At 41.2% G+C, this 26055-nt stretch overlaps 6 protein-coding genes across 6 annotated transcripts; 2 read left to right on the forward strand and 4 right to left on the reverse strand.

The window, feature by feature from the left end:
- Positions 1 to 729: 729 nt before the first annotated feature.
- Positions 730 to 3700, forward strand: Mal-A7 (Maltase A7). The gene is made up of 3 exons (XM_089262516.1): positions 730 to 2296; positions 3212 to 3355; positions 3424 to 3700. Exons 1-3 carry the CDS (start codon positions 741 to 743, stop codon positions 3488 to 3490), a joined length of 1767 nt encoding a protein of 588 aa, XP_089118642.1. The 5' UTR covers positions 730 to 740; the 3' UTR covers positions 3491 to 3700.
- Positions 3701 to 8734: 5034 nt separating this feature from the next.
- On the reverse strand, positions 8735 to 11635 carry Mal-A6 (Maltase A6). Its single transcript, XM_030388434.2, has 3 exons — positions 10485 to 11635; positions 8974 to 9569; positions 8735 to 8901 (listed from the first exon to the last, which is right to left on the reverse strand). Exons 1-3 carry the CDS (start codon positions 11616 to 11618, stop codon positions 8835 to 8837), a joined length of 1797 nt encoding a protein of 598 aa, XP_030244294.1. The 5' UTR covers positions 11619 to 11635; the 3' UTR covers positions 8735 to 8834.
- A 74-nt stretch (positions 11636 to 11709) lies between these two features.
- Positions 11710 to 15038, reverse strand: Mal-A5 (Maltase A5). The gene is made up of 6 exons (XM_030388433.2): positions 14736 to 15038; positions 14203 to 14663; positions 13242 to 13685; positions 12733 to 13187; positions 12525 to 12668; positions 11710 to 11932 (listed from the first exon to the last, which is right to left on the reverse strand). The coding sequence occupies exons 1-6, from the start codon at positions 14941 to 14943 to the stop codon at positions 11764 to 11766; spliced, it is 1881 nt and encodes a 626-aa protein (XP_030244293.2). The 5' UTR covers positions 14944 to 15038; the 3' UTR covers positions 11710 to 11763.
- Positions 15039 to 16664: 1626 nt separating this feature from the next.
- On the reverse strand, positions 16665 to 18708 carry Mal-A4 (Maltase A4). The gene is made up of 4 exons (XM_030388430.2): positions 17821 to 18708; positions 17551 to 17749; positions 17028 to 17479; positions 16665 to 16961 (listed from the first exon to the last, which is right to left on the reverse strand). Exons 1-4 carry the CDS (start codon positions 18684 to 18686, stop codon positions 16742 to 16744), a joined length of 1737 nt encoding a protein of 578 aa, XP_030244290.1. The 5' UTR covers positions 18687 to 18708; the 3' UTR covers positions 16665 to 16741.
- Positions 18709 to 20220: 1512 nt separating this feature from the next.
- Mal-A3 (Maltase A3) lies at positions 20221 to 22982 on the forward strand. The gene is made up of 4 exons (XM_030388431.2): positions 20221 to 20411; positions 20471 to 21836; positions 22450 to 22593; positions 22661 to 22982. Exons 1-4 carry the CDS (start codon positions 20258 to 20260, stop codon positions 22725 to 22727), a joined length of 1731 nt encoding a protein of 576 aa, XP_030244291.1. The 5' UTR covers positions 20221 to 20257; the 3' UTR covers positions 22728 to 22982.
- A 219-nt stretch (positions 22983 to 23201) lies between these two features.
- On the reverse strand, positions 23202 to 25152 carry Mal-A2 (Maltase A2). The gene is made up of 3 exons (XM_018110355.3): positions 23621 to 25152; positions 23405 to 23533; positions 23202 to 23341 (listed from the first exon to the last, which is right to left on the reverse strand). Exons 1-3 carry the CDS (start codon positions 25117 to 25119, stop codon positions 23269 to 23271), a joined length of 1701 nt encoding a protein of 566 aa, XP_017965844.2. The 5' UTR covers positions 25120 to 25152; the 3' UTR covers positions 23202 to 23268.
- Positions 25153 to 26055: the final 903 nt, after the last annotated feature.

Below are 26055 nucleotides of genomic sequence, written 5' to 3' on the forward strand. Positions count from 1 at the left end.
GAAAATTTATTTTTATATATTATTTTTATATATTATTTTTATTATTATTTTTATATATTTGTATTTTATTTTATTTACAAATACAATTTTTTATTTATTATTTAACAAGAATTTTTAAATTTAAAAGAATTGCTTTTACAAAAAAATTAATTTTATTTCTTCCAGAAACATTAAATTAAAAACTTGTTTATATTTATCAATATAGTTTTTAAGTATAAATAATAAAGAACTAATAAATGTATGTATATTTATTTATTTTTTTAATTTTTAAATTTATCTAATATATTCTGGTTTCTTATTTCTGGAAAATACTTTTTATATATAGAAAGTTATTACAAAATTTATTCAAATATTTTTTTTTTAATTTATATTTATTTTTATAAATATATTTATATATATATATATTAATTAAACAATGTTTATATTTTAATAAACCAGTATTCTTTTAACTTTAGTAGCAGTTTAATCTAGAAAGACCAAAAATATTCCACTAAGAAAATACCTTAGTAGAGTATCTTCCATTCGCTATTGGCTTGAACCCACTTGAGCCACAATTACAGCTACCTCCACTCAGTACTCAGCTCTGAGCACTGAGCACTGTTATTCGCTCAAGTGCATGGCAAATGGCTGAGCTACTTGAGGTGCGCTTATCATTTAAGCCAAGTTAAGATGGTCAGCGTGAGCTTGCTGCTGGCTGTTGGTATAAAAACCAAAGCTGTGACTCGACTCTGCTAATTACGATGAAGTCTTTGCAAGTACTAATTGCCACTCTCTGCCTGCTGGCCCTTGGGCAGGCATGTGAGGACGCGACAACGACGGCGAGCACGAGCAAGGATTGGTGGGAGACGGCGCAGTTCTATCAGATCTATCCGCGCTCCTTCATGGACTCGGATGGCGATGGCATCGGCGATCTGAATGGCATCACGAGCAAGCTGGAGTACCTCAAGGATCTGGGCGTGACAGCTGCCTGGCTGTCGCCCATTTTCAAGTCTCCCATGGTGGACTTTGGCTACGACATCTCCGACTTCTTCGACATACAGCCAGAGTACGGCACAATGGAGGACTTTCGTGCGCTCATCAAGAAAGCCAAGGAATTAGATCTGAAAATCATTCTGGACTTTGTGCCCAATCACTCCAGCGACGAGAACGAGTGGTTCAAGAAGTCCGTGAGGCGGGAGAAGGGCTACGAGGACTACTACGTGTGGCACGATGGGAAAATAAACGCAGACACTGGCAAGCGGGAGCCTCCCTCCAACTGGCTGCAGGCATTCAGAGGCAGCGCCTGGCAGTGGGTGGAGGAGCGCCAGCAGTACTACCTGCACCAGTTTGCCGTGCAGCAGGCGGACCTCAACTATCGCAACCCGGATGTGGTGGAGCAGATGAAGCGCGTGCTGCGCTACTGGCTGCATGAGGGCGTCGCTGGCTTCAGGTGCGACGCGGTGCCAGTGCTCTTTGAGGTGGAGGTCGACGAGAACGGCCAGTATCCGGATGAGGCAGTGAGTGGGCTGACGGATGACAAGGACGATCGCAGCTATCTGAAGAACGAGCTAATCGAGAACAGAGCCGAGACCATCGACATGGCCTATCAGTGGCGCACGGTGATGGACGATCACCAACGCATCTACGGCGGAGACACGCGTGTGCTTCTGATTGAGACCTACGCGCCGCCCGCCTACACGATGCAGTTCTATGGCAATCGATCCGTGCAGGGTGCCCATCTGCCCTTCAACTTCAATCTGATTACGGTGCCGGCGAGTGACGGCGTCTCGGCGAGCTCCATCAAGAAGGCTGTGGACAATTGGCTGCTGTCAATGCCCGCCGGAAGCACGGCCAATTGGGTGATTGGCAATCACGACCAGCGCCGCGCGGCCAGTCGCTATGGCGTGGCCAACACGGATGCCATGAACATGCTGGTCATGATTCTGCCCGGCGCCAGTGTCACCTACCAGGGCGAGGAGCTGGGCATGACAGACGGCTGGATTAGCTGGGAGGACACCCAAGATCCGGCCGCATGCAATTCCGACCGAGACACCTACGAAAAGTTCACTCGTGATCCCTCGCGTACTCCCTTCCAATGGACGAGCGGCACCAATGCCGGCTTCTCCACGGGCCCCAAGACATGGCTGCCCCTTGCCGACGACTACAAGACCCAAAACGTGGAGGTCGAAACAGCAGCGACGCGCTCCCACCTAAAGATCTACAAATCGTTGGTCGCCCTGCGTAAGAGCTCGAAGACCCTGCAAAATGGCGCTACCAAATATGCTGTACTTAATGAGAATGCTTTCGTGGTCAAGCGGTGAGTGAAAAGTGTACCCAGATATGGCAACTAACTGAGAAAATTCCTCAAGCCCATAGGTGAATTATAACTGGTTCAGCTTGCAGTCAGAATGAATATACATATATATATATATATATATATATATATATATATATATATATATATATATATATATATATATAGTGCAAAAATATATATATATTCATAGTTTGTTATAGAAATTATAGCTCTAGATTTTATTTTGATTGCTTTAAATAATGCAGAAAGTTCTTCAGGTGAATTGATTGTCGATGAATTAATTGCAGATATTTTAATGGCAATTTCAGTTTGCCAAGAACTTATATTATTTAATTTTTTTTAAATTTGTATTTATTTATTTTATTTTATTTATTTTATTTTATTTATTTATTTTATTTATTTATTTTTTATTTTTATTTATTTTATTTATTTTTTTTTTTTTTGTTTTAATCGAAAGGAAAAACATTTATGTGTGTAACAGTAATGAATTAATATAGAACTCATAAATCTCGATTTTTTCTTTAGTTGATCTAACTAATGTAGAAAATTCATCCAGCCAAAATGCTTCCCTTGTGAATTCAGTTTTAAAGGACTCTGAAGATAGATAAATTAAATGAATATAAATTATGACAATTTCGGCATGAAATCAAATTGATTTTATATTCAATTAAACTGATAAAAGATATATATATTTTTATAGGGTATCATTCTTGTAGTTCTAAAACTTTAATTGATTGCAACATTTAATTCTTGAAGATGTCATTCAGCAATAAATTTTAAAATTACTCTGAAAAAGTAATTTTTACAGGGTATCAGGCAGCTATTTCTAGGGTTTGATTTAATTTAAGCTTTTGCACGATTTGTTTCAATAGGTATATTTTATTTACATTAATTTTACTCTCTATTCTCACATAGCTCCCTGTCGGGCTCGCCCAGCATCGTTTTCGTAGCCAATTTGGGCAGTAAGGGCATCACCGTTGATCTTGATCAGTTTGACAAGACCCTGCCAACGCATTTGACCCTGAAAATACGCAGCATTAGCTCCACCAAGGCTGAGGGGTAAGTCAAGGGCTAGGCAGTTAACATACTGTTATTAACATTTCTGTTTTTCTCTTCTGTGCTGTCAGCTCTCTGTTTGAGACCAAAGGACTCAGCCTGGCCGCTGGGGAGGCGCTGGTAATGAGCACCGATTAAGCGCAACAAAGTTCTTCAACTTTTCGTGTATATATGTACATATATAGATATATATATTCTTAAGCCTAACCAATTAAATTTCGCAATCGCACACTTGAAAAACTTTCGACAGCTTCTCGGGGTCTTTCGGGGTATTCTTATGGCTGCAAAGCAAATATGCCGCTACTTGTATAAATAAATAAGCAAATAAATCGACAAACAAACCACACACACACATACGCACACATACACCAGACTTAATAGCATGCTCACACACACGCACACGCACACACTTATATAAATTTTGCAGATAGGCTCAAGTGCTCGAGTCACTCATGTAATTTCCTGCAAAAGCGCGGGGGTCGTCGCTATTTAAAGTGTTTACACACAAATTAAAGTCAAGCCGTAAAGCGTCTCGTATTTGGCTTTATATTTTTGCCGTTGCTCTTGTTTTTCTCTCTCTCTCTCTCTCTCTCGTTTCTTTTTTGGTTGTTTAAAAGGCTCTACATCAACCGAAAGGCAAAGTATGCGTTACACAAAGTTAATACGTCGACAAGTGGGCCCTAGATCCACAGAAATGACGAGGTCCGGGCCACCTTTGAAGTTCTCATGGCATGCAGCGAGGGCTGATTGTAAGCTTTGCTAAGCGGATTCCGTGTGGCAGAATAACAATATTATAGGCAGTGGTTGGGCGGATAATGAAACATGGAAATTGAGGGGAAATATTTTACATGAAGTTTAAAAAACTTCATTACATTAAATTGTTGCTAATAATTAAGTTTTAATATAAGACATGGAAATCAGTGAAAATATTTGCATATATAAATTATATTAAAAAAATAATAATAATAATAAAAAGAAACTTTTTGCTTAAAATTAAAAAAAAAAAAAAAAAAAATTAAATTAAAAGCAACTTATTAAATGCAAATATTAAAAAATATATATATATTGAATTTTTCATAATAGACAATCGTATTTTGTAAAGCAATTTAAGCTTGCATGGCTGAGCTTATAAAATAATCAAATATATATACATATATATAATATAATTTATAACCTCTCCTCATATATATTTCCAACTAACCCTCGGCATTTCAGGCTTGCACGTGTTCGGTTTCCAAAAGTGAAATTTCAATTATGCTAAACATAATTAAATTGCGTTTACACATGTTAATTTGTATATGCCAGCCATGCAAAGCGAATGACGTGTTTGGGCCCACGTGAGCATGTCTAAATACAATATAAGGCTGAGGCTAGCCTTGCTGAAGCTGCTGCCTCACAATAGTTGGCTGAGCATTTCGGCAAGCACTCGGCCCAGCTGAGACAGTTGGTGCCTTGTCGCCTCGCACTCGGGTGGGTCATTAACACGTATCTGGCTGAAGCACCTGTTCGCTTTTGCTTGCCAGATTTGCAGCTGGCTTGAGCAATGCACTAGCAAACAACAACAATTGCCATCTGCTGCTTGATAAATATGTGTAGCTACTCGATAGTTGAAGCATATGTTGGAGTGAAGAGATATGTCTACTGTATTTAGTTTAATTAAGAAATTAAGGTAAACAAAAGACTTTAGGGATTTGTGGAGCGAGCTGTTGACAAGATTGTGCAAACATTTATGCTGTTTGCTACCAAGATTTATTTATATAATTTATTAGAACAATTTTTAGCTTGAAGAAAAGAGATTTAAATTAATATTGGTGCATACACAATTATTATTATTTTTGTTCTTGCAATGAATCTTTTATAAGATGCAATTAAAATATAGTTAAATTTACTTTATTTAAATTAGTAGAACTATTTATTGATTTATTTACTTGTATCTTAATTAATTAATTTATTTTTTTAATAAGGCCTTCATTAAAAAAATCTTAAAATGTAAGTTGATAAAATTACTAAATATATGTATTATATAATAAATAAAAATATGCAATTAATATTTATTTTAATTTAATATTACTAGCAACTTATGCAATTTTATTATTATTATTATTATTATTATTATTATTATTATTATTATTATTATTATTATTATTATTATTATTATTATTATTATTATTATTATTATTATTATTATTATTATTATTTATATCAATAATTTATTTTTTGTATAAAAATCTGCCGTAAATAATTTTTGTTTATTTATTTATTTATATATATAATTCTGTGATTATTTCATTATTAATTAATTTATTTATTTATTTATTTTTATTGTTTGTTGTTTTTTTATTTAATTTAAATTAAAATAATTTAAGTATTTAAAATATAATTTATTAATTAATTTAATTTTATTTCAATTAAATTCCAACAATGTTTTAAATTTTATGTGCACTTAGCACAGTTTTTGCAAATTTAAACCTGTCAAAAAATAAATTTAATTTCAATTAAGTTTACTTTATTCATCGTCCGTTGCTGCCATTGAATGAAATCTTATATTCCATGACCAATTTAAGATTTAAACTCAATAACGAATTAATTGCCTTAAATAACCCAATTGTCCAGCTCTGTCTGCTGCACTTTAAATAGCCGTAATCCCCGGCTTAATTCCATTTATCCTCGGCTCACGGCTTTTTAGTTGGCATTAAGTGGCAACGTTTTGGCGTCGGCTACGTGCGAAGCGTTCAAATCAGCAAATTCGACTGAACCCTTTGGCCCAGTTATGAGCCAGCTTTGTGTTGTAGTGCAATTAGACTGTGGGACTGTTGAGTTGACTGATTGTTGCGCTTGAGTGCACAGCGACCCAATCGTAAGGTGAGAAAAAGGTACAAAAAATGTCTGATATTTTCGGTCATTCATTAGGGATAGCCCGGCGGCATTTAAAATACTATTCAACCCACATCACGCTCGGGCTGACTGAGAGTTAAAACTACTTTCATATGCTCTAAGCTTCGTAAGAATTTGTAAGTCTTTTGCACGCGTCTTTAAGCTCCATAAATTCAAATACACGAGATTCACCGAAAGGTTAAAGAAGCTTCCGCAAATAACCTGACCAAACTGCTACGTGCCTGGCATAAGAGCGAATCAGATAGCAGAGGCTCGTTAACAACTAAATAATAATAACAGCAACGGCAAGATGAGCTCCGCTAGCATAGCCAGAAAATTAGAAAAGCCAAACATAGGTGAGACGCATTCGAATATTACGCATACGCCCCGGGCGCCAGCAAAAATTAATATGCAAACGCCGTTGTAGCTGGAATACATTGAGTGTAATGTGCCCGCCCACAAAATTACTACAGATTACAAACTTAATGCATTTCAAAGTTTTTCCCGCCCGCCTACAAGACTGAGGATGAGCTAAAAGTTTTCGGCCCGTCCCCCCGCCCCCGCCCGCACCGCATAAATCGTTGAAAAAGCATGTTAAAGCTAATGCGTAATGCGTTGATTTTTTAAGCACCCTCACTCTGTGCTAAATGAACTTCATTATCTACACCGAACTGAAATGCATACAAAAGGGCGCCCAATAAAGAAAAATATACATGCCTGTTCAATGTTGGCCACCACCGCCAGGTGGCGCTGGCTGTGGTTTTCATATGATTTGTTGCTGGGTTTTTCTTCTTTTTGTTGACTTTCCTTTTATTTTGTTTTGGTTTTGTTTTTGATTTTTTTTTTTTTTTTTGGTTTCAGGTCACGTAGCCGAGAGTAAAGTGCCTCCGTCTTTGGTTCAGATTGTGTCTGCGACCCTTTTAATGGGTTGGCGACTCACGCCGACATTTACACGATTTTGTAAGCCGCTTTGCCACAGACTGCTAATTTTCCGATGTCCACACTGAAACACAATGTGAAGCGATAAAGGCAACTGAATATTTATATGTATTATATATGTATATATAATTTTATTTTATAGATGTGTGATTTATATATGTATTTTGAGGGTATTCTAGTATTCTGGCATTAGTTTTCTTCGTGCTTATCTATATAGATTTCTGTTTACCATTGCCGACTAGGCCATGAATTAAATAACATAGTCAACTTGACGTTCACTGTCTTAAAAACAAAATTAACATATAAATAAAACATATAATAAAAATAATAAATAATAATAATAATAATAATAAATTAAAATAAAATAATGATAAATAATAAAATAAATAACAAAAATAAAACAAAATAATATAATTATAATATATTTATATGTATTTATAAATATTTTATGTCCCAAGAGTATGTTATATTGATACAAGTATTTAATATTTATTTAAAAAAAAAATATATATATATATATATATAAGTTGCATATCAAATAGTAAAGCAAGAATATAAGTTCTGAAACAAAGCAAAAATAATAATATGAAAAACTCTTACCAATTCACTCTGTGTGAAATGGCAATATATACATATATATTTTTTGTTAATTTTTAATTTATAATTTTATTTATTAATATTATTGTTTTTAATTTTATTTTGTTTTAATTTTTGTTTAATTTTTTTTTATTTTTATTTTTATTTTTATTTTTATTTTTTTGCTCAATGTCGCAGTATTCATGAAAATCTGTCAAAGCAAATTTTTCAACAGAGTTTTGCTACATATAAAAAATGTTCTAAAATTTCTCTAGTTGTTTAGCATAATTTAAATTAAACTTTTTAGTTCTCATGCAACTTGTTTAATTAGATATATTTTCACACAACAGTTTTTAATCTCAATGCAGACATTTTCTAAAAAAATAAAATAAAAAAAAAACATTGTAGCAAAAAGTTCGAATTTCAACTGGTCTCTGCTCGGTTCGTGTTTAATTTGTGGCTTAGAGCTTCGAGTAACTGTTGAGGGCGTGTGTTTTTGATGTTTTGCGGTTGAGAGAGAAAATACACATAAATTTGAAGCACATTATGAGGCGAATCGCCCCGAGGTGAAAACTCATAATTTCACTTCACTCTCGTTCTCATTTTATATATATATAATTTTTCTTTTTTTTTTTGGTCCACAAGTAAATTAAAAAGCTAACCCCAGTCGACGCCATGCTTGCCATGCTAGTCGTGTCTAGCTTTGGGCAGAACGAGGGCCAGGTAGCAAAAGTCAAGCCAAGCATCAGCCGCAGCTCGAGCTGCTCGGATGTCTGCTGCTGCAACGCTGCGTATGCGTGATTTGTGTGTCTTATCAATCACGCCTAATGGAATTTCTTCTTGTTTTTTTATACAATTTTGTTGAGCTGGAGTTGGAGCAGGCGCAGGAGCAGGGCCGGCTACGTGGACGGGGGCTGGCACATACTTGAGGCAGACAAAGTTCCCTAATAATTTATAATAAGTTGCCAGATCCTGCGACCTCAAATTGAAAAGTTTTTCCAATGACGCACATACATATTTATTATACACATATATACATATCTATATATCTGTGCTTGATGACTTATGACAAGACATGTAATTTCAAGGCCATCTACACAGATTCCACAATCAGCGCCGCATATGGCGGCAAACTGAGGTTGTTCAACGCGACGCTGTTGCTGCGAAAAAGAAAATAAAATAAATTAATTATTTAAATAAAATAGAAAAGCATTTGATTGGCTAATGCTTACCCCACGGTCGCCTTCGCCTGCGGATTGAGCAGCTTGATCTTGTAGCTGCCGGAGGCGTACAGCTCGCTGGCCACATTCACTCCGCACACTTGGCTGTCCAGCACATTGGCCACCAGCACGTAGGTGGGCTGACCACTCAGCGCCCTCTTGATGGCCAGCACGTTCTCATTGATGGCCGCGTAGCGTGTGCTGCCGTACTGCAGCGTCTTGGACTTGCGCAGCTCCACCAGCTGCTTGTACAGCTTGAGGTGGCTGGTGTCGGCGGCCGACTCTGCCGCCACATTGACCGCCACATAGTTGGGATTGATGGGCAGCCAGGTGGAGCTGTTGGTGGAGAAGCCGGCGTTCGCCTCGCTGCTCCACTGCATTGGTGTTCTGGCCGGATCGCGAGTGAACTGCTGGTAAATGGTCTCGTTCGAGTTGCAGGCGGCCGGATCGCGTGTATCCGCCCAGCTAATATAGCCGTCTGTCATGCCCAGCTCCTCGCCCTGGTACGTAATGCTCACGCCGGGCAAGAACATTTGCAGCATATTCATAATGTCGATGCGACCCTCTCCATACCGACTGCCCACGCGACGCTGATCATGATTGCCCATCTGCGAAGAACTTTAAGTTAATACTGATCTAATCAGAGCCTATTGAAGGCTAGAAATGTTAGTGTACTGATAGCTAATATAATATAGCTAATACAATATAATATGAATCAGTACGGCGAAGAGAGTCTATCCTAAAGCTCTTTTGATCAGTAGAGATCAGTATAAATGGAAGTAGGTAACGAAGTAAGGCCAATACGTCAGCGGTTGTGCATGTATGTGTGTGTGTGTGTGTTTGAGCTATGCATACATGAAGGAAGTCAGCAATGAGTGAAACCTCAGCTCTTCGCTGCGTAAACTACGTCAAACGTAAGTATGTGTGTGTGAGTTCTGTATGTATAAAAGGAGCTTGCGAGTGAAATCTCAGCTCTTCGCCGCGTAAGGTGCGCAATAAGCAGAGCACGCATTTATGCAAGCGCGTGTGTGTGTGTTATGTTATGTGTGTGTGCTTTCTGAAGGAAGCTTTCAATGAGTGAAATTTCACCTCTTCGCCGTGTCAAATGCGCAGCTAGCAGAACGCGCAGAGCGAAAAAGACAAGGAGAAGAGCGCGCCTAAGTCAGTGGGATGGTTGGTCTATGTATGAGTGTGTGTGTGTGTGTGTGTAAGCTTTTTATGCATAAAAGAAGCCTGCAGTAATTGAAATTTCCGCTCTTCTCTACGTCAAACGTGTGTATGTGTGTGAGCCTTGAGTGAAATCTTTGACCTTCGTCGCGTAAACTGCGCAATAAGTAGAGCGCGCATTTATGCAAGCGTGTGTGTGTGTGTGTGTGTGAGAGAGAGAGAGATAGAGACCGCATAAAAGAAGCCTACAAAGAGTGCTATTGTCGCTCCTTGCAGATCTCTGTGTATTTTCTAGTCGAGCAATCTCCCACACACACTTTAACATATTGTGAATCCCACTTCCCTTTGAGACTCACCACCCAATTGGCCGTTTGTCCGGCTGGCATCTGTCCCAGCCAACTGTTGATGATCTTCACGAATCCATTCGCACTCAACTCCGTATTGTTCTTGTTGCCTTCGCCGCCGACAATGAACTGGAAATTGAAGGGTATCTGGGCGCCTTTGGTTGTGCGATTGCCGTAGAACTTCATGACATAGTCCAGGCTCGAATAGGTCTCCACCATGAGGACGCGCGTATCGCCGCCATGAATGCGCTGGTAGTCGTCGAGCAGCTGGCGCCACTGGTACACCATGTCCACGGTCTCAATCAGATCCTGGGTGTAGATGTGCTTCAGATACGCCGCGTCGTCTGGATCTGTCGTGTAGCCGCTCAGCGGCTCGTCGGGATAGCGACCGTCCGCGTCGGGCACCACCTCAAAGCACCAGGGCACGGCATCGATGCGAAAGCCGGCAACGCCCCGATCCAGCCAGTAGGTGAGGACGCGCTTCATTTGGGCGACAACCGCCGGATTGCGATAGTTGAGATCGGGCTGCTTAACGGCAAACTGATGCAGATAGTACTGGCCACGCTGCGCGTTCCACTCCCAGGCGCTACCCCGGAAGGCCTGCAGCCAATTGGAGGGCGGCATCCGCTGGCCCGTGCTGGAATTTACATAGCCATCGTGCCACACGTAGTAGTCCTCGTAGCCCTTCTCGCGGCGCACCGACTTCTGGAACCAGACGTTCTCGTCACTGGAATGGTTCGGCACAAAGTCGAGTATGATCTTCAGACCGCGCTCATTGGCAGCGGCAATGAGCTGATCGAAATCGTCCAGCGTGCCGTACTCCTCCTGGATGTCAAAGAAATCGGCGATGTCGTAGCCAAAGTCGGCCATGGGCGAGGTGAAGATGGGCGACAGCCAGGTGGCCGTCACGCCCAGTTCCTTGAGATAGTCCAGCTTGGAGATGATGCCCTGCAGATCGCCAATGCCATCGCCATTGGAGTCCTTGAAGGAGCGCGGATAGATCTGATAGAACTGCGCCACCTGCCACCAGTCCCGAGTCGCCTCGCTGCTGCCCGCTCGCTCCTGCTCTATGGCAGCCGACTGACCCGGCTCCCAGCTGAGAGCCAAGCAGAGCAACGTCACCAACAACTTCAATAAATGCGCCATAACTGAATGCCTGACTGAATCCATAGCGCCATTTATATAGATGCCGAAATCTCCCCCACCCCAAGCTTCTGCCCAGCTCGAGTCACATATATCAAGTGCTTAGATTGTGTATAAGTATTTATTTAGTATTTTTATCACTTAACAACTACAGAGAACTCAGATAGAGCAGCACTTGAGCCAGCACCAGGTAAATGCCCAGCACAGGCAGCTGACGCTGCTCCCCATTCGTATAGTACGTGTAGTAAGTGGAGACAGTTCGCAGAACCAGCGACTCCTTGGGTAGCAGCTGCAGTGCGGAGGCATTGATACGATCACTGCGGAAATACAAGTGGGAAAAACGTTATAGTATCATGAGTCATTAAAATATAGGTAAAAAATATAAATATACGAAATATGTGTAATATTAAAAATCTAAACAAGTGCCAAACACCTGAATAAATTTAACTTTTTTTCTCTATAAGTACTTTGCCTATAGAGTTGAGTATTGCGGAAGTAGCTAACATTTTAATTACTTTCCTGAAGTATTTTCTTAATTAGTTACGCAGATGGAAAAATTACAGAGTTCTGTGACTCAACTAGAAATGGATTTGTGTTTAAAAATTAATTGAAAGAATGAGCATTCCCTATCAGCTTATTTAAGTAAAGTAATACTAGCTACATTCTAACTACTTTGAAGACTCCTAAGTGTTTTTGAATAACGATTATGTTTAATAATTTGGCTAAAGTGCTCAACTACTAAACTATTTGATTGTGTTTTAGATACGACAAAGCTTTTACAGTATTTAAAATTTAATATAAAAGACAATCAGTTTTCTTATTGAATGATAACTGAACTATTTTAATCTTATTTAAAAAAAATATATATTATATTTAATATCTTACTCGTTCTCGGTTGTCTTTACTTACCCAACTCTAAGCTCAGAGTTTCTGGAAACCAGAACAACTTCCATTTGGGCTGTCAAATCAGAGAAGCTTTGATTCAGATTGACGGTTTCAACGCCATCAAAGATGTTCAGCACCGTCACATAGACAAAGTCATGTTGAAGAAAACTACGAATAAGAAATATTTCCCATTAATAAAATAGTATTTTTGTAGTAGCCCCAATCGACTCACCGCTTGACACCCAGAACCGCACCACTCAGAGCCTTCACCTCCGTTTCGCCCTGTTGCAAGGTTTTCGCTTGTCGTTTGAGTCTCAGCAGATTTTTGTAGATATTCAGATGACTCGAATTCTGTTTACTTTCCTCCTTGACATTGACCCATTTGTAGTCCTCGGCAATGGGCAGCCAGGTCTTGCTGGCATTGCTGAAGCCAGCATCGGCCTCGCCGCTCCACTGGAAGGGCGTGCGCTCGGGATCGCGCGAGAAGCGCTCATAGATGCTGGCATTGGTATTGCAGGCAGAGGGATCGACTGTGTCCTTCCACGATATCCACACATTGGTCATGCCCAGCTCCTCGCCCTGATAGGTCACGCTGGCGCCCGGCAATGTGGTGATCAGCATATTCAGCATGTCCACGCGATCGGAGCCCAGGCGCGAGCCCACGCGCCACTGATCGTGGTTGCCCAGCTGGAAGTGAGACACCATTAGATCCCAGTCGGGAGTAGGACTTCGCTTACTTACCACCCAGTTGGCTGTGCGACCCTTCGGCATGTGCTGCAGCCACTTCTGTATGGTCCGAGCGTAGTCGTTCGCATTGGAATTGTTCGAGATTTCGGTTATCAGCAGAAAGTTGAACGGCAGCTGAGCACCCTCGGCCGTTGCATTGCCATAGTACTGCATCACAATATCGATGGGTGAATAGGTCTCGGCCAACAAGATGCGCTCGTCGCCCTCCTTGAACTCGTCCAGCACGGCGCGCCAATCGTAGACCATGGCAACTGTCTCCGGCTGATCCACTGTGTATATGTGCTGCAGATAGCCGTAGTCATCGGGATCATTGACCCATTCGTTGCGGGGCTCGTCGCGATATTGGCCCGCTGCATCGGGCGCTATCTCAAACACGCTCGGCACCGCATCAATGCGAAAACCAGCAACGCCCTTGGACAACCAGAAGCGGAGAACATTCTGGAAGAAGGAAAAAGCAATAAGGACACGATCAAAGGAAGAACTTGCGTTATTCTCTGCCTGTCTACTACAATTTACTAATCTTATCTATTTTCGACTACTATCTACTACTTTGAACAATCATCAACTACCTTGATCTCTTATCTATTACTTTGATCTACTTTCTGCTACTATTTACTAATCTAATCCATCATCTATTACAATCTTCTAGTCTACTACTACTACCTATTCTATATTGTTTCTACTACTATCTACTACTCTACTGATCTACTTTCTACTACTACTACTTCATCTTTTATATAGTTTCTACTACTATCTACTCCTCTACTGATCTACTTTCTACTACTACTACTTTTTCTATATAGTTTCTACTACTATCTACACTACTCTATCTACTTAGTTACTGACTACTCTTTTACTACTGTCTATTACTATCTATTGCCTTTATCAAGTAATCTTATATCTACTACTGCTCGACTCCTTCCCTACTTCACTCTTCTTATGCACAAAAACACACCTTCATGGTCTCTCGCACTTTGGGATTTCGATAATTGAGATCCGGTTGCTTTTTCAGGAACTGATGCAGATAGTACTCCTGTCGACCTTCGTGCCACTGCCAAGCGGAGCCGCGGAACACACTCAGCCAGTTGCTGGGCGGCTGTCGCGTGCCGTTTACCATGCGCCCGGGATGCCACACATAGAAGTCCTTGTAGTCCGGTTCGCCAGCAGCGGAACGCTTGAACCAATCGCACTCATCGCTCGAATGATTCGGTACAAAGTCCAAAATGATCTTCACATCCAGCTGCTTGGCCACCTTCATCAGGTGCTCAAAGTCGGCCATGGTGCCAAAGATGGGTGCTATTTCCGTGAAATTGGCAATGTCGTAGCCAAAGTCCGCCATGGGCGAGGTAAAGATGGGCGACAGCCAAGTGGCCGTAATGCCCAGTTCCTTCAGATATGGCAAACGATCCGCGATGCCTGCAAAGGCAAATTACTTTTATAATGCCTATTACGTATTAGTTTACATGGTTTTGCTCGCATTTGCCCCACCGTTCAGATCGCCCACGCCGTCGCCATTGCTGTCTTTAAATGACCTTGGGTAAATTTGATAGAAGGCGCCCGTTTGCCACCATTTGGGCGCATTCTCGTGCTGCTCAATGTCCACAAAGTTCGCATGATAATTGGGAAAGGGCTGCGCCACAGCCGATCCCAGCCACTGCACCAGCAGAAGCAGCAGCCAAGCCACCATGAGGCTCATTCTTTTTCACTCGGTTTCCCCTTTGCTTCCCTTAAGATCAGTCGCACTGTCTCTCTCTATCTCTCTCCGACCGAACGCCGCAAACAAACAAAGGCAACTGGCGATCGACTGCACGAATCTATATTTACAGCCGGCTTGCTTAAAGCTTGCCAAGAATGCTGCAGAGAGCGTGCTGAGCACAGCATTTGCAAATCGACTCTCGGCTGCACAGAGAGTAGCGGTAAAGCTTTAGAAATTGAGAGAAGTGTCGTGAGTGCGTTTCAGTTAGTGTGAGAGAGAGAGAGAGGAAGAGAAGGAGAGCATGAAAGTGCGCACATTAGCAAATTTTGCATATGTGCATATATGTGTATATGAGAATCATTTATGTGCCAATAGGCACAGTGGTCTGATATAAATAAATGCGAAATTTATGCACAACACATTTAATATTAAATAAATTGAAAAAATATAATGAATTATAAATGTATACAAAATTTGTATTAAAAATTATGTAATTTAAAAACATAACTTAATTTTTGTATGTTGTCTAATATGTACTTATATATTATGTTACAGTTTTTAATGATCATAAGCTAATTTTTCATCTCAATCTCCCTGTATTTATTTAAATGCAAAAACAAAAATTTTTTGTTTGCGAGCTCAAATTTAGTTTTTAATTCTATTTAATCCCTCAAATTTGTAGCTTAATTGTTTATATGTAATTTTTATTATCTGTTTCTCAATGATCCCAAACAATTAAATTATTTATTTTTTAATAACGTTGATTGCAGTGCCCTTCGGCGTTAACAATACATATTCCATATAATTACCTGATACCCAGATTCCACTTAACAAATGCAATAATATAAAAACAAAATTGCATTATAATATATTTGTTTATCTGCCTCATTTAATTATAGACTAATTTGACGGGTGAGCATTCATTTCGTGCCCATTGTGCATGCAAATCTAACGAAAGCTTTCAATCTTTCGTTGTTCGGATTTGCTTTTCTCCTCTTATCGCACTCTCTCTCTCTCTACCTCTCACACTTTATTTTCTATACAGTCGCTGACAATTTTTAATCGTTTGTTTGCCTTTTATATTTATACCACGCAGCTGATGCTGAATAGAGCATATCTATTTTAAGCAACTTAAAATAAATATGTGTGGAAATAATCATTGTGTAAGTGTTTAGTATTTCATTAATTTATTTAATATTAAAATCCTTATGTAAGTAAATCATTGATTATATCATCTATATATATATTTATTTATAGTTTCGGTCTTGTCTATGATTATTATTTGGGTAGTATTTATTTCAATATAATAATACTATAAATATTATAATAAAATTAAAAAAAAACATTACTTACTATATTAGAACATTTTTAGGAAAATATTGTATTCACGTTCAATTAAGCTTTGCTTATAACCAATATTTCTGTATCAATATATGTGTACAAAAATTAAAAAGCCCTCTTCCTCTCTTTCCTTGTAGACAACTCTCATGAAAGCCACGCACAATGATCGCAGGGTATATTAAAATTCGGCGTCTATCGATTGTTTGCTTATATTTGCGGTTTGACTGAATCACACATCCATACATACACGCAAATGAATACGTATAACTGTTTATATGAATACAAACTCGCAACGCAGCACTATCGACGACAGCATGATTTTTATGGCTCAAAATCAGAATCGCTAATCAGTTGAAAGAAAACTCCACAGACATTGTAAATCACATCGAGTTAAACAATATTTGCTCTTTATTGTGCATACGATAGATAACGGCAGATACACAGTCCAGCCGTTGGCTTAGATGGTTGTCGTGGAGCGCAGGACAACGGACTCGTAGGGCATCAGGGTGACGCTGCTGCTGGAGACCTTGTCGCCCAGCTGCCTGATGGACTTGTCGGTGACCAGGGCGTACTGGAAGGTGCTGGGCAAGCCGCTGAACACATCGTTCAGATTCACATTCTCGATGTGCTCGAAGATGTTGAGCAGGGAGATGTACACGTAATTGCCGCTCAGATAGCTGTTGGAGAAATTTATGAATGTTGTAGTGAGCCAGTTGTAAGCCTCATCCGAAGATTCCACTCACCGTTCGACCGCCAGGACGTAGCCATTGACAGCCTTGATTTCGGCCGCGCCCTGCTGGATGGCCGGCTCCTGGCGCAGCTGCTGCAGGCGCTTGTAAACGTTCAGATGGCTCAGTGGAATGCCGCGCTCCGTCTGCACATTGCGCTCGGCATAGTCCGCGGCGACGGGCAGCCAGGTCTCGCTGCCCGTGGTGAAGCCAGCCAGCTTACCGTTTGTCCAGTGCATGGGCGTCCTGGCCGGATCACGCGAGTTCCACATGTAGTCCGCCTCGTGGCCATTGCAGGCCTGCGGATCCACCGTATCCTCCCACGACACATAGCCGTCGAGCATGCCCAGCTCCTCGCCCTGGTAGGTAATGCTGCAGCCGGGCAGCGTCAGCAGCAAGATGTTGAACAGATCGATGCGCTCGGCACCGAAGCGGGAGCCCACGCGGTTCTTATCGTGATTGCCAATCTGTGTGGGGCCGTATCAGGAAATTGATTTCGTATGGCCCAGCGTTTTTCTTAGCGTCACTTCGCACTTACCACCCAGTTGGCGCTCTTGCCGCTCGGCATTTTCGATAGCCAGTTGTTGATCAGGTACTCGTAGTGATAGGCATCGGAGTCCGCGTTCAGATTACTTATCAGCTGGAAGTTGAAGGGGATTTGTGCGCCCTCGGCCGTCTCGTTGCCATAGTAGTGCATCACAATATCAATGGGCGACCAGGTCTCCACCATGAGTATGCTGCATGCAATATGGTAGATAGAAAATAGGTTACCTCGCGTAGAGTTCCTCAAACTCGTATCGCAACTTACCGCTCGTCGCCTCCGTGCTCCCTCTGGAACTGATCCAGAATCTCACGCCATTCGTAGACCAAGTGCGGCGTCTCGGGCTGGTCGACCGTATAGATCTTGTGGGTGTAGCCGTACTCATCGGGATCGTCGGTCCAATCGTTGCGCGGCTCGTCCGGGTAGTTGCCGTTCTCATCGGCCTCCACCTCAAAGGCATGGTAGATGGCGTCCACACGGAAGCCATCGACACCCTTCTCCAGCCAGAAGCGCAGCACATTGTTCATTTCCTCGCGCACGACGGGATTGCGGAAGTTGAAGTCCGGCTGCTTCTTGTGGAACTGATGAAGGTAGTACTCTTGGCGTTGCTCGTTCCACTCCCAGGCGGAGCCACGGAACACGCTCACCCAGTTGCTGGGCGGCCTGCGTACGCCGTTCTCAACGAATCCCGGATGCCAGATGTAGTAATCCTTGTACTTCTCCTCTCCGGCAGCCGAGCGTATGAACCAGTCGCACTCGTCGCTGGAATGATTGGGCACAAAGTCCAAAATGATTTTCACGTTCAGCTGCTTGGCACGTGCCACCAGTTTCTCAAAGTCCTCCATGGTGCCGAAGAGCTCATCGACCTCTTTGAAGTCCGAAATATCATATCCAAAGTCCGCCATGGGTGAGCGCAGGAACGGCGACAGCCACGTCGCTGTCACGCCAATCTCCTTCAGGTACTCCAGCTTCTCGGTGACTCCGTTCAGGTCGCCAATGCCATTGCCATCGCTGTCCTTGAAGGAGCGCGGATAGATCTGATAGAAGGAGGCCGTCTGCCACCAGGGAGCAGACGCATCGACGGCCAACAGGCCCAGGCCCAGAACAAACGCAATGCTAGCCCAACTGGTCATTTTGAACTAAGGGTGGCCCAAGGTCTGTCGACCCATTATATGCCTTCAGCGGCTATCGATAATGCGCGAATCTAAATTGTAAAACAAATGGCATTAGAGCTTATCGCTGTTTATTTCGACTGTTGGCTTCACTTGGGGGCGACTCCACTAATTTATGGAGCCACTGAATTGGAATGAAGGCGTGACACTGGAATTGGGAAAAGAGCATTTGGAAAAATCTTATTTTAATTAATAATTAATGTTATGGCTGAGAGGTCTGAACCAGTTCAGGCTTGATAGCAGCAATTAGGAATTTCAGCTAGTGGATTAAGGTTAAGATTGATTTAAAAATGAAAATAAAAAATAAATTCAAATAATTCAAAAATTGAAATAAATAAAAAAAATATATATTTAAAAAAAAATGGTAGGTATCAATTTACTATAAAAAAAAATATTGTAAACATTTATTTAAATACGAAATAATTAAAAAAAAAATATGTAATAAATAATTATCATGAAAAAATAATGAAAAATAAAAACAAATATTTGCTAAGATATACAAAAATGTACATTACTTTAATTAGATATTTAAATGAAAAATAAAAAATAAATAAATAAATTATTTTAGATTAAATAATAATAATATACATAATAATAATAATATACACAGAAAAAAAAGAAAAAAAAATTGAATGAAAATAATAATAAATAAATATAAAAGACGAAAATAAAATATATAAATAAATATAGGATATTTAAGAAATAACCAAAAATATATAAAATATAAATGAACTTTAAAATTTAAAAAAATATATTTTTATGTATATACAACAAGGTTAAATTTCTATAATAATAAAAATATATCAAATAATAAAAAAAATAAGAAAAAATAGAAAAAATTTTAAAAATAAAGAAAAATTTTAATTTCTAAAGTCATTCGTAAAGTAATAAACATCTATAGCGTAATTTTTCGTAATTAAATGCCAACAATTATATAAGCATTGACCCTATATATTATAAACGTAATGTATGTATATATGTATATGTATATTATGTATAGGCTTCATATGTATTATATGTATATACATTTTTATGAGAAAATAACCATTAAATAATCAGAACTATCCATCATACAGAATTCCAATATCAATTAACTAGGCAAATGTTGCTCCAGATTATAAATTATTCACACTCGATAGCTCACAAACACCAGAATTGTTGCCATAAATTGAATAGCCACAAGAACAGCAGCTCTTTGCTTTCTGTGCGGGGCCATAACTTTTATGCATTTTCGTAATTAATTTGCTGCTTATCTGTCGCATGATCGATAAGCGCGGAGCGAGAATAACAGCGATAATGATTTGCTTTCATAAATACCAGTGCTACGATTTGGTACTGAAACGACCCAGGTTTCGCTTTGGCCATAAACCTTTTAGTTATGGCACCCCCCGAGATCTAATCAGTACTCGATAGTTTGCCATATAGCGGACTTATAACGCTTTCAGCTTATCAGCACGTCATACGGCAGTGTCGGGTGCAGTGCATAAATACAGGTGTAACTAATCCGCAGTCGCAATCGCCAGCGCACCGTCATGATGAGCAGAACCCTAACACTCTGCTGCCTGCTGGGCCTTGCACTGCCCGTCGCCTTAGCCGAGCTGGGCTGGTGGCGCTCAGCGCAGTTCTATCAGATCTATCCGCGATCCTTCAAGGACAGCGATGGCGATGGCATTGGCGACCTGGAAGGTGAGTGTGAATGCAAAGCAAATAAGGAATTAAAATTTTATTCAAATTGTTTCGGCCAGGCATTACCCAGCAGCTGAGCTATCTGAAAGAGATTGGAGTGACGGCCACTTGGCTCTCGCCGATTTTCACATCTCCGATGGCAGACTTTGGCTATGATGTGGCTGATTTTTACAACATCGACCCAATGTTTGGCACCATGGAGGACTTTGATAAATTGTTGGCACGCGCCAAGCAGCTGAACATCAAAATCATCCTGGACTTTGTGCCAAATCATTCGTCCGATGAGTGCGATTGGTTCAATCGCTCGGCGGCCGGCGAGGAGGAGTACAAGGACTTCTATGTCTGGCACACCGGCAAGGTGGTCAATGGCATCAGGCAGCCGCCGACTAACTGGATCAGCGTGTTCCGTGGCTCGCAGTGGACCTGGCACGAGGGTCGCCAGGCCTACTATCTGCATCAGTTCCTGGCCAAACAGCCGGATCTCAATTACCGCAATCCCAAGGTCGTCGAGGCCATGAAGGATGTCCTCCGCTTCTGGCTGCGCAAGGGTGTCTACGGCTTCCGCATCGATGCGGTGCCCCATGTCTTTGAGATTGCGCCCGATAAGGATGGCAACTACCCGGATGAGCCCCGCAATGTGCACGTCAGCGATCCCGAGGATTACTCGTACTTGCAGCACATCTATACGACGAATCAGCCAGAGACCATTGATCTGGTCTATCAATTCCGTGAGGTGATCGAGGAGATGAACGCGGAGCTGGGCGGCGACGATCGTGTGCTCCTCACCGAGGCCTACGCCCCGCTGGATGTCCTGATGCAGTACTATGGCAACGCCACCCACAATGGCTCCCAGATTCCGTTCAACTTTGAGCTGATCTCGAATCTGAATATCAATTCCGATGCCTACCAATACTCGGAGCTGGTGCACAACTGGCTGGACAACATGCCCGAGGGTCAATCGGCCAACTGGGTGCTGGGCAATCACGACCAGAGCCGCATTGGCTCCCGCCTGGGCGCCGATCGCATCGATTCCATCAACATGATGCTGCTGACGCTGCCCGGCATCAGTGTCACCTACCAGGGCGAGGAGCTGGGCATGACCGATGTCTGGATCAGCTGGGAGGATACCATCGATCCGCAGGCCTGCCAATCCAATCCGAACGAGTATGAGCGCCTCACTCGCGACCCAGTGCGCACCCCATTCCAGTGGAACGACCAGCCCCTAGCCGGCTTCACCACCGGCTCCGAGACCTGGCTGCCAGTCGCCAGCGACTACAAGCTGGTCAATGTGAAGCGGGAGCGCGGCATTCCACTCAGCCATCTGAATATCTACAAGCAGCTGCGTAATCTGCGCGACTTGCCCACTCTGAAGCATGGAGATGCCACTGTGAATGCGATTGGACCCAATGTGCTGGCCATCAAACGGTTAGTAATTTTAGCATTTTTAGTATTTTTAGTATTTTTTAGTATATTTTAGTATTTTCAGTATTTTTAAATATTTATCTATCTATAGGGCAAAAAGTCGTACATAACTCCTATAAATCTCAGCGACTCCTATAAATGGCGCTACTTAGTATATTTTTAGTATTTTTGTAGTATTTTTTTGTATTTTTTAGAATTTCCAGTACTTGTCGTTATCTTTTATTATCCTGTGGTATTTTTTAAGTATTTTTTAGAATTTGCAGTACTTTTGTCATCTTTCAATATCCTTCTACCTGCTGCTCGAATATTAACTAAGAGTTTGTCATTTCTAGTAGTATTTAGTATCTATTAGTGCATTCAGTATTTTTTTAGTATTTTTAGTATTTTTTATATATGCAATCAGAATCATACCATATCTAACATGGAAAAAGTCATTTATCACTGTTATTCATCTCAGCGATGATGTCAAGTCGAAAAAAGTCAATTATTACTGTTATTAATCTCAACGATGATGTCGAGTCGGTTATTTGTAGTATTTTTTCAGTATTTTCTAGTATTTTTCTAGTATTTTCAGTATTTTCTTAATAATATAATAATAAAATCCATCTACCTACAGCTCTCTACAGGGTGAAAAGTCTTACATAACTGTCATTAATCTCAGCGATGATGTCGAGTCGGTTAATCTGGATGCTGTGTTCGCTGGGCTCACAGCAGAACTGAAATACGTTGTGGTCAGCGAGAAGAGTCTGCGGCGCAAGGAGTAAGTCAGACAGTTTACTAAATACCAAAACGCTTAGTTTTATCTAATCTTCCTCTTGCTCTTCTAGTGACATCACCTTTGCCAATTCGGTGCTGCTGATGCCCAAGGAAGGCGTAGTCCTTGCCACTGTTTGAGGAGTATTAGCTGGAAAGAGTTCTTTCCATAAGCTTAATTTGTTTAGCTTATAAGCGAGTTGACTCTATTGTCAAAAAAATAAAATAACTGTGCATGGGTCTCTTTATCAGCTTATTAGGTTTAAGACCTCAATTAAGATTAACAATTGCTTCGATTGAAGCACTTAAATCGTGTCAAAGCTCATTAAAAACTGTTTTTATAGTTCCACAAGCTGTTATCATTGTTGTGAAATAAAATCTACAAAATAATCATAATTTCTTTCCCTTTATTTTTGGCAGATTGCCTGATATAAATATTATTAGCTGATTATTCATATCTAAATAAATAAAGTGTGAGTTATGTTAAAGGTCATAAAACAAACTTATCGCCTTCTTTTATTTCTTTTATTCACAGGGCATAAAATGCTTTCGAGTAAATGCCCCTCAAAATGAAATTGAATATTGCTTTAATAATGGAACATGAAAACTCTGCTCTAGATTTAACGTTAATCTTTATGAACCTCGTGGAATGCACTGATTAAGTGAAACGGATCTCGATGACTCAGGCCAGCCAGCGTAGTACGATTGCTTCATAGGGCATGAGCAGCAATCTCTTGCTCAGGTCAATCATCTCCCTGAAATGAGTAAAGCCAATGAGCATATATAATATCGAGAGTATATTTGGGGAATTAGCTAACCCAGGTCTGTGCCGCGAGTAGGCAGTAACCAGCATATACTCAAAGACCTTGTCTGTGAGGCCATCGATAATCTCCATGCCGTTGCCCATGTTGACAAGAATGCGATATTCCTCATTAAGATTGTTGGTGCTGTGGAGCAGAGCGAACCAATATGATTATAAATTTAGTATTTTCTGTATTTTATTTCAATTTATTTATTTATTTTATTCGACTTACCGCACAATCTGCAGCACCTGCTCCGTGAGGGCCTCGTAGGAGAAGCCATTCTTCTTCTTGAATGACATAAAGGCGGAGCTTTGCTTCAGCTGCTGCAGTCCCTTGAATACTTGCAGCGAGGAACGTGCCACGCCCCGTTCGGTTCGCACATTGAAACGCTCAAAGTACGGACTGACTGGCAGCCAGGTGCTGGGCCCTGTGGAGAAGCCGGCATTGCTAACCGGCGCCCATTGCATGGGTGTGCGTTCGCCGTCGCGGTCATCGCAGGAGACTTCCGTGCACTCCGTCTCCACATTCGACATGCCAATCTCCTCGCCATAGTAGGTGACCGAGGCGCCGGGCAGCGCGTTCACAATTACATTCAGCAAATCCACTTTGTGGGCGCCCATGCGATTCGCCACGCGCTGCGTATCGTGGTTGCCCACCACCCAGTTGGCTGTCTGGTGCTGCGTCCACATCGTCTGCATCCAGTAGTCAATGGAGCCCACCACATCCCTGGCCGTCGAGTAGCCGCTCAGGTACATCAGCTGGAAGTTCATGGGCAGCTGGGTGCCCAGCCGCGTGCCGTTGCCAAAGTAGGCGCTCAGGGTCTCCACCGGGCTGTAGGCCTCGGCGAGCAGCACTCGGGTGGGGCCGCCATGCTCCTGCTGGTACTTGATCAGATAGTCGCGCCACTCGTACATTAGCTCCACAGTCTCCGGCTGATCCTTGGTGTAGATGTGGTCCAAGTAGTCGTAGCTATTCGGATCACTGTTCCAGCCACTCAGCGGCTCGTCGCGATAGCTGCCATCGGCGTTGCGGTGCTCGAAGATGTGCGGCACGGCATCGATGCGAAAGCCGTCCACGCCCCGATCCAGCCAGAAGCCCAGCACGTCCAGCATGTGCTCTCGCACCATGGGATTGCTGAAGTTCAGGTCGGGCTGCTTCACCTGAAACTGATGCAGGAAGTACTGCTGGCGCGTCTCATGCCACGTCCACTGTGAACCGCCAAAGACACTGACCCAGTTGCTGGGCGGCTCGCGTTCTCCTGTCTCGGCGTTCAGCTTGCCATCGTGCCACACATAGAAATCATCGTAGCCATCCTCGCGATTGACGGACTTCTGAAACCATTCGCATTCATCGCTCGAATGGTTCGGCACAAAGTCCAAGATGATCTTCAGGCCCAGTGCTTTGGCCTCCACCATCATCGCATCGAAGTCGGCCATGGTGCCGAAGATTTCGTCGACCTCCTTAAAGTCCGATATATCGTAGCCGAAATCGGACATGGGCGACTTGAATATCGGCGACAGCCAAGTGGCCGTAATGCCGATTTCCTTCAGATAGCTCAAGCGCTGGGTTATGCCCTTCAAATCGCCCACGCCGTCGCCATCGCTGTCCTGAAAGGATCGCGGATAGATCTGATAGAGCGCCGCGTTCTCCCACCAATCGATGTCCGTCGAGGCGGCTGCGCTCCCCACGACTAGCGCTGCGAGCAATCCGAGAAGTAATCGCGTCGACATGTCGCCCGCGTTTGAGTGTTGCAAAATCAATTAGCTAATAACAATTGCTTTGCCATGTTCCGTTATGGATTGCGGCGATAAGGCCCAACTTAAAAACGTCAACGGCCCTCGTATTGGCCGTATAAAGCCCACACAATATGGCCAATCTGCCCACTTTTATGACACTCTGGCTGATTACACAAGTTGCTTTTCCGACACTCCACAAGTTTGTATTGGATGTTTTTTGTATTCAATTAATATTAAATCGCCAGTTTACTCTACAATTTGAGTACTTAGATAGTTAGATATCTTACAATTCATTTAATTTCAAAGATAAGGAGAAGCAATGTTTGTATTAGAAAATTATTTTTATGCATATATTCTAGAGTTCATTTATAAAATTAATTCTATTAGACAATCTTTAAAAATATATTTTAAGCAACTCTTTAATATAAATAGATAAAAAGTAAATATATTAACAATAAATAAATATAAATATATATATACATATAAAAAAAAAAGAGATAAAAATTAAAATTAAATAAATATAAGCATAATGGAATATAATCTAAAATGTATATAAAATTTATATACAAATTAAAATTAAATAAATATAAGCTTATATAAACTAGTATTTATTTAATTTTATTTTTTTATATTTATTTAATATTAATGTATTTATTTTTTATGTATTTATTTTTTTGGTTATAGTTATTATCATTAATAAATAATTATAATTTGTTCTGTTTTATAAATTTTATTTATTTATTTATTATTTTATATGTATCACATTTTTTTAAATTTATTTTCATATTTGATCTTATCAATAATAATCCATGTCATTTAAAATTGTTTATATAGTAGTTCCCTTTGTCGCGGTATTGCGTGGTATTTTTTAGTCGATCTCTCTTCTCTACACTTACATATTGACTTATCAGGCATATGCGCTGGCGTCGA

This window comes from Drosophila navojoa, chromosome 5, assembly GCF_054131105.1.
Source record: "Drosophila navojoa isolate 15081-1374.11 chromosome 5, UAZ_NAV_1.0, whole genome shotgun sequence".
In the NCBI taxonomy this organism is placed as follows: domain Eukaryota; kingdom Metazoa; phylum Arthropoda; class Insecta; order Diptera; family Drosophilidae; genus Drosophila; species Drosophila navojoa.